Genomic DNA, 7,896 nt, shown 5'->3' with positions numbered 1-7,896 from the left:
TTCTCTCAAAGTGTTTACTAAATCTCAATAATAGTATTGATTAAGTCTTTCATTATTTTTCGTAAGTAATTATAACTTGATTTTCAACATCATCATCATTTTTGTTATTTTATATTAAAAATCATGTCACCCATTTTATTTAATCTTTTAAATTTCTTTTAAATAATTACATCCCATCTCATGTCACTCATTAGCCAACGTTAATGCCACAATAAAAAATTTAAGTGCCTCATAATTTTTTTTTTTTTTTTTTAAATACAACAAACTCCTCTCAACTATCACAATTTTGTAAAAAAATAAAAAATAAAAAATAAAAAACCATAAATAATTAGTCTGGCAAAAAAAATCTGGAACTAGTTAAAAGATTTGCAATATACATACTTATCATGTTATATGTGTATCTGTGAGTAAATAGGAAAATAAAATGAAGAAAACTAAGCATGCATACATGTACGCAATTTACCCTATATATGAATATATATATATATATATATATATATATATATATACAGTGACGAACCCAGAAAATTTGGTGAGGGGGGGCGAATTTTTAATTTGTGGGTACAAAATTATATGATGGGTTTATTTTTGTAATTTTAGTAGGGTTTTTTTCATAAATTTTAAAAAAATTTAAGTATAAAATGAAAAAAAAAAAATCAGTGGGGCAAATTATAATTATAGTGGGGCATCTTCATAAATTATCAAAATTTGAAGTATAAAATGCTAAAAAAAAAAGAATCCAGTGGGGGCGAATTGTAATTTTAGGGGGGCATTTTCATAAATTTTAAAAACATTAGGGTATAAAATGAAAATATTAAAAATTCAGGGGGGGCATCTGCCCCCCCTAGTCCCCTGCTGGGTCCGTCCCTGTATATATATATATATACACATATTAAATTAAAGGACATTAATGGGATTTTTAGCATTTTCCCCTGGTGTATGATGTACCGTTCTCTTATTTACCTAATAGAACCGGAAAAAAAAAATAAATAAATAATAAAAAATGAAACTAGTATTATAAGGGTAAACTTGTCATTTCACTGGAGATCACTCTACCATCTAACCGCGTTTGCGGCTGAACACCGCGGGAGCTTTCATCACACGTCTAAGAAACACCCTGTGATCTGATGAGAGGTGGGTCCCTCTCTCTGTCTCTCTCCTAACTGGCCAACCTGTAAAGGTTGGCTGTATATGACTCGTGTGATATCTTTTTTTTTTTTTGGAAAGGTAAAATAAGCACTCGTGTGATATCTTGCTTAAGTATTCCTGTACTAGTATATATATATTCTTATAGTATCATATATACAGAGACAGAGAATAAGGAAAAAAATAAAAAATAAAAAGAAAGAAAAATATTCTTCAGCTGCTGCCCCTTTGTTCCGGCCACCTATTTGCTAATGTTATGGGTGTCCATTGTATTATTAATTTATATATATATAATTATATATATAGATGTAAGATTTAAAATACATTTAAATAAGTTAAATGCTGGTTTGAGCTCCACTTGCCTACCACGATTTCAATGGTAGCATTAATTTGATTTTTATATTTTTAATATAAGAATTTATTTTTAATAAAGACATTTACCTAATGCCAAGGGATGCAATTTTTAAAACTACTATTATCCAATTTGTCGCCAGTAATGGCGGCCACCATCGCGTCAACAAGGAACCTGCCAATTGATTATATATATATATATATATATATAGGCACACAGACAGACATACTTAAATTGAAAAGAGACAGACACACTACTTTTGAATAAATATAATGTATTTATTAATGAAATGACATTATTGTAATCTAATTAAAATCAAGAATTATTAAGTTTATAAATATTTTTAAGAAAGTGGAATGCAGTATTCCTAATTAAACAACCATAAATAGCATCCAATTTTAAGAGAGTTTGTTTTTTTTTTTAAAAAAAAAAGGAAAATGATATATAACAGTCCATATTTAAATGGTTAGTGTAATTTATTCAGATTATAACAACTACAACAATGATCAAATTGAAAACGTGAGAAAGTGCAATAAAAGAACAATTACTATAAGAGGTTGGTTTCACTTTTATTTCCTATTTTTTCCGGAACACTGTTAATTTATATTTAGGTCACAAGATGCTTCTTTTTATTTGTGACATAAAAATTATTGTCATAAAAAAAGTTGTTTTAACCACAACCCTTTGTTTCAACACAATGAATTGTAAAAAAAAATAAATAAATAATTTAGTTGTCAATAAAACATATACTTTTATTTGTGACAACAAACCCTTTATTTATTTTTAATTTCTAATTTTAAGCTCTACTAATGTAATTTTTATCCAGATTGTTATTTTTTTTGGTTCTAAACAGCACTGTAGGCCCAAAAATGGAGAAGAAATCCCCACCCCTGTACCCTAGTGGAGCCTTTTTCCTTGGGACTCAAGTTTGGATCTCTGGACGGTTAAGTAGAAGGGTGGATCGGATCAATTGGGTCCATCTTCTGTTCGGCCCAATCATTTGGCTCTAGTCTGCGTTCGGTTTGAGCCCATGATCTTGACACGCGTCACTTCATGATTAGGGATATTTAGTCATACTCTAAGTCTAGGGATGGCAAAAGTCCCCTCCCCCCCCCCGCGGGCAAGGACCCATGCCGCCCCATTTGTGGGTAATTTTGGAGAATCGATTATATAAATGGAGACTACTTTAAAAAACCCATCGGATTTTGAAAAGGCTTTTGGGATGGTTCTCCCATGCTATCTCACCCTGGAATTAGGGCTGCAACTCGGGCGGGCTCAACCCGAAAAAACCAGAGCCCAGTTCAAATTTTTGTGGATTTGGGCAATGTTTTTTTAATTTCGTTTGGGCCTAAGCTATATATTTTGAGCCCAAATTCAATTCGGGCTGAGCTTGGATTGATATGGATGAAACCCGAAGCCCAACCCGAGCCCGAAAATATTATATATATATATTTATAATTATACTTAAGTTATAAGAGTGTAGTAGCCAAGTTGGTAGTCTGTTTGAGATTTATGCTCAAGTCATGCGTGCAGTGTTAATTGATTTATTTTTTACACACAAATTCTTCTAAGTTGGACTTAGTGCGGGCTCAAGTTAGACAAATTATATATAGGCTGGGCTTGGACAGCTCGGCTTGGGCTGAAGGTTTTTTATATGGGCCTAGCCTGAGATGAGTGCCAAACCTGCCCAACCCGCTCGAGTTACTGCCCTACACCTGGAATATACCTGTTTGGGACGGTTTTGGAAAACCTATTAAGTAAATAGGGGCAGGGATGAGAGCTGCTTTGAAAAACTAGGCGGCGAGTGTTGGAAAAGAAGAGCTCCAAACCGTCCCATTGTCATCCCTATCTAAGTCACAATTCTTCCGCTCCGTTCCACTATTTCAGACTTACTTTTATTGCTTTCCCTGTTCCCACTCTCAAATTTGGTCCGCTTCATGTCTGTACTCTAGTACTATCCTCCACAAATCCAGTCATTTACATGGTTCTCCTTGGCACTCTAAATTCAGAATGGAAAACAACATAATTGCAATTTTCAATAACCCATGTGAACAAACATTCAAGTCTTCTTCAACGATCAAGCCAGAAGCCAACAGATGAATACATATTTATGTCTTTTAAGAAGAAGATTGAGTACTGCACAATTGCAATCACAACCATAGGAACTTTGTCAAGTTTACTCTCAATTAATCAACCATTTTGATGAACCTGTTTTCCACCAACATAGAATATATATACTGCCCTGTGATTGATCATAAAGCCGAAGAGTTCTTAGACTTGAGTCGAAATCATGGTAAGACTTAATCCTCAAGAATGGAGGTTGGGCAGACATTAAGAGATCATTTAACAACATTGTGATCTTTAATTTGCAGTGCCTTCGTGTTGCCCGGACACCTAAATTGACTGAACAATAATATTTCTCATCATACCAAAGGAAAAACGGGCTGCATTGGTTCTCTATATTACTCTACCATCGCAGCATTGTCACCTTCCCCAATGCTTCATGTTGCTTCATGTTTTGCCCTAACCTGCAAAAAGAACACACATTCGTAGGTTAACCACCTATAAAAAAGAAAAGTGCGCACACTTCAAATTCTAAGAAATCATTTTTCATTAAATTTGCTTCAAACGTGCCCAACTAGCTGAATGTGTCGAGAAATTTCAGCCGCCAGTAGTCAAATTTTTTGAACTGACAATTGACCTTGCCCAAATGACAGTTCTTTGATTAATCTTTCAGTAGTAAGCCTGATAAAGTAGGTATTGCATTAAGCTGCTAAGACCATAAAAAAGTCAACTCACCAAAGCTTCCTCAGTCACCAACCTAAAAGTCCATTACGAGAACCTTATTAATTAGTGTACTATATATACACACATGAAAATAATATAATTAACCCAACTATACAATTTTATATATTTCTGGAGGAAAAAAAAGCTCTCACCACCAGTGGTGATCACTTATATCTTCTAACCATCTGCAATATTTCAGCAATTATATCTGTTAATGCATGATAAAAGACATATTAGACTATTGCGTCTTGGTGGTTAAATGCTGCAATTCCCTTGGATACTTACAGCCTTCTGATAATCTCTGCACCTATGCTGCTGTTTGAAGCCCTGGAATTTCTTGAATAAACTAAGCCTATGACTTAACAGAGACTAGCAAGAAGGTTACTAATTCAAAGTCAACAATGGACACCATCAAATTTTCAACTTCTTTCCTTTTGGTTTAATCAAAATGGATCAGCATTACATTGAGTAAGCGTTAAAATTTTGATAAAACTATTTCAAATCAATTCTGATAGGGAACTTATGAATAATTCCAGGTGGCAAATGCTTCAAAACTAAAATCAGTACTATTCCATCTTTTAGCTAACAGCAGAAAAGAAACTTCCTGCAAAGTAGAGAAGAGGTGCCAGTTCTTCCATAATGTCAAATTGCTCATGCTGAAAATTGTTCGGGAACTGGTCAGATTCTTACAACCAAGAAGCTATCCATGCCACTACTATGAGAATTTATGGGTGTGGTAAAAGGTGCTTGAACCATGCTTAAAGCTCATTAACTAGAACTAGTACATGAGTGCTAGTCCATCTTCGTATAAAATGGTCAGAGTTTTGAGATTTACCTTCAGGAGTCATTATGAACATTCTGAAGTAGATATCGAGCATTGTACAAAACAGAATTGATCTCCTCATTTGAGGCATCAAGCAAGCGCAGCTCCTTGATCTCCTCCTGCCATTCTTCCATCTGTTCTTTATGTATTCTGCAAACAGCAGACAGAAAGTTTAAAAATTCATAAAATAAACCTCATCTATAATGATTTCAATCCTAAATGATTATTTCATAACTCACAAAATCATTCGTTCTTCAAATTCATTACTCAGTTCCTTGAAAAGCGACTTCCCTGATTCCAACAGCTCAGATACCTTCAAGAAATGATGATTAGAAGAGCATACATTAGAAGAGGCAATTATATAATGTTTATAGAAAAAAAGATGCTTTAAGCATCGAAACATGGTATAATCTCAAAGTTGACATATTAATGCGCTTGCTTGAGTCTTTGAGATGATACCACACTTCATTATATGAGGCATATTAATAAGCATAGCTACCAGCTGAGTGAAGCGATCTATCTTTTCAAGAATGTGATTGACGTCAAGCTCCATCTGTTTAGATAATGCAGCATGGATCTTACTTTCATCTTCTACAATCTCTACAACTGCCCCATCTCCTACAATCATTTCCTTTTCTTCCACCTAATAACTTATAATAAATCAGATATAAACATAACAAACCACAAAATGAGAGAAAGAGATCCTTTACTTTTTGCTTTGATAAAGCTCTGAAAGAGTTAAGAAACAAACATACGGGTAGTTTCATGCGTTTCCTCATGACTTCAGTCTCTTCATGTTCCATTTGAATAATGCTTGTTAAAACTGGAGAAGAGTAGGCATATCTTAAGGATGTCATAATTTGCAAGATATCAATTACTGAAAAATAAAAATATTGTGCCTCTGTGTGTGGGTAGAGAGAGAGAGAGAGAGAGAGAGAGAGAATTGTTAATACACGAGCATCTAAGATAGGTAAAACCATGTGCATTTTACACTATGCTATACATATGATATGCATTGCATCAGTCTAATAAATTCGTTATTGGTTTCCAAGCAATTAACTTCGTTATGTGGATATGATGAGAACTCTACTTTCTATATTTGCTTTTATTCATTGTCCCAAAACAGAGAACAGTAGGAGTGATAGAAAATTCTAATAGATGGATAAGATATATGAAAAAAGGAAAAAGAAAACAAGTTCTGTCCATCTTGAATCAATCATGAAAGTGTAACTAAAATATCTGTTTATACTCTGTATCTGCCACAACAAACTAGAACAGACAATTTAGTATGCATAGAGCTTTACGAGAATCTTAATTACCACAAATGAATTTATATCAAGTGGATAATTATTGAACCAGTACCTGAAAATTCCAATATAAAAACCACAAAATAACCTCAAACTGCACATGATAGTAAGAAGGAAATAGTTCATAATAATCATCCTCTGCAAATCAGGGATAACTATTAGCAAAATATTGCAACTGCACTAAAACTAATTTGAAGGTGAGATTGGAGATAACCTCACTGACATAATGCACCAGAAATTTTCCTTTCCATTAGAAATGGGCTTACGAAAGAAAATTGAGAATATCCAGAAAAAAAAAAAAAAAAAAATCATTTCAAATTACAGTGATCTCAAGTTCACTTCAGCAATCAGCTGAAAAGTTCAAATTACCTCAAAAAATCAATTCAAATTACAGTAATCTCGATTTCACTTCAGTAATCAGCTGAAAAGTTCAAATTACCTCAAAAATTCAATTCAAATTACAATAATCTCGATTTCACTACAGCAATCAGCTGAAAAGTTCAAATTACCCCAAAAATTCAATTCAAATTACAGTAATCTCAATTTCACTTCAGCAATCAGCTGAAAAGTTCAAATTACCTCAAAAATTCAATTCAAACACATCAAACATTTAGAAAATGAAATAAAAGATGAAACCTAATTCGTATTGAAAGAAAACAAAAATTTGAGATTATCGTAACAAAGTCAATTCAAATTACAGTAATCTCAAATTCACTTCAGCTATCAAACGAAAAGTTCAAATTACCTCAAAATCAGTTCAAATACATCAAACATTTAGAATCTGAGACAAGCGATGAAACGTAGAACACATTGAAGGATCAACGAAGAGAGAGAATGCAGGAAATCGAGAACAAAGCTGGATCGTGAATTCGTTATTACACAATAATATATGTATATATATATATATATATAGAGAGAGAGAGAGAGAGAAGCGGTACCTTTCCAGAGATAGAAAATTTTCAATGATCGCCGCTCAACGATCAGCTTCAACGATTGGCTTGAATTTCAGTTGATTTGAGAGAGAGAGAGAGAGAGAGAATTAGTTCAAACACATTAAATTAAAAATGAAATCTGAAACACATTGAAGGATCGATTAAGAGAGAGAATAAAGGAAAACAAGAATAAAAGCTGAATAGTGATTACACAAGAATACATACATACATACATACATATATATATATATATATAGAGAGAGAGAGAGAGAGAGAGTATACCGTTCGAGATGAAACTTGAACGATCAGAGTCCAGAGATGAAATCTGAGAGCAATGCCAGGAAATGAGGGAAAAAAAGAGTATATGAAGGGGGCCAAGGGCAATATGTTATACTCCGGTATACGGAGTATTTCTGAAGGATACGACATCGTTTTTGTAATAACAATTTATCTAGAGAGTTCCCTTCAAATTTCAAAAGAACAAAAACGATGACGTTGGGATATTGGCGGGAAACGAGGGGAGTAAAATGTCAGCTATTTATTTGTTTT

At 33.4% G+C, this 7,896-nt stretch overlaps 1 protein-coding gene across 2 annotated transcripts; it reads right to left on the bottom strand.

The window, feature by feature from the left end:
• Positions 1 to 3,546: 3,546 nt before the first annotated feature.
• On the bottom strand, positions 3,547 to 7,686 carry LOC132311249 (uncharacterized). Of its 2 annotated transcripts, XM_059809076.1 has the most exons (7): positions 7,630 to 7,686; positions 7,354 to 7,412; positions 5,864 to 5,931; positions 5,608 to 5,751; positions 5,348 to 5,421; positions 5,121 to 5,258; positions 3,547 to 4,026 (listed from the first exon to the last, which is right to left on the bottom strand). In XM_059809076.1, the coding sequence occupies exons 3-6, from the start codon at positions 5,909 to 5,911 to the stop codon at positions 5,123 to 5,125; spliced, it is 402 nt and encodes a 133-aa protein (XP_059665059.1). In that variant the 5' UTR covers positions 5,912 to 5,931; positions 7,354 to 7,412; positions 7,630 to 7,686; the 3' UTR covers positions 3,547 to 4,026; positions 5,121 to 5,122. The 2 variants fall into 2 exon arrangements, with proteins under 2 accessions (XP_059665059.1, XP_059665060.1); XM_059809077.1 differs by lacking the exons at positions 7,354 to 7,412; positions 7,630 to 7,686 and adding an exon at positions 7,161 to 7,251.
• Positions 7,687 to 7,896: the final 210 nt, after the last annotated feature.

This window comes from Cornus florida, unplaced genomic scaffold, assembly GCF_030987335.1.
Source record: "Cornus florida cultivar Cherokee Brave unplaced genomic scaffold, ASM3098733v1 CherokeeBrave_3.0.0_Hap2_Chr06, whole genome shotgun sequence".
In the NCBI taxonomy this organism is placed as follows: domain Eukaryota; kingdom Viridiplantae; phylum Streptophyta; class Magnoliopsida; order Cornales; family Cornaceae; genus Cornus; species Cornus florida.
This window is presented reverse-complemented; position numbering and strand designations above follow the sequence as displayed.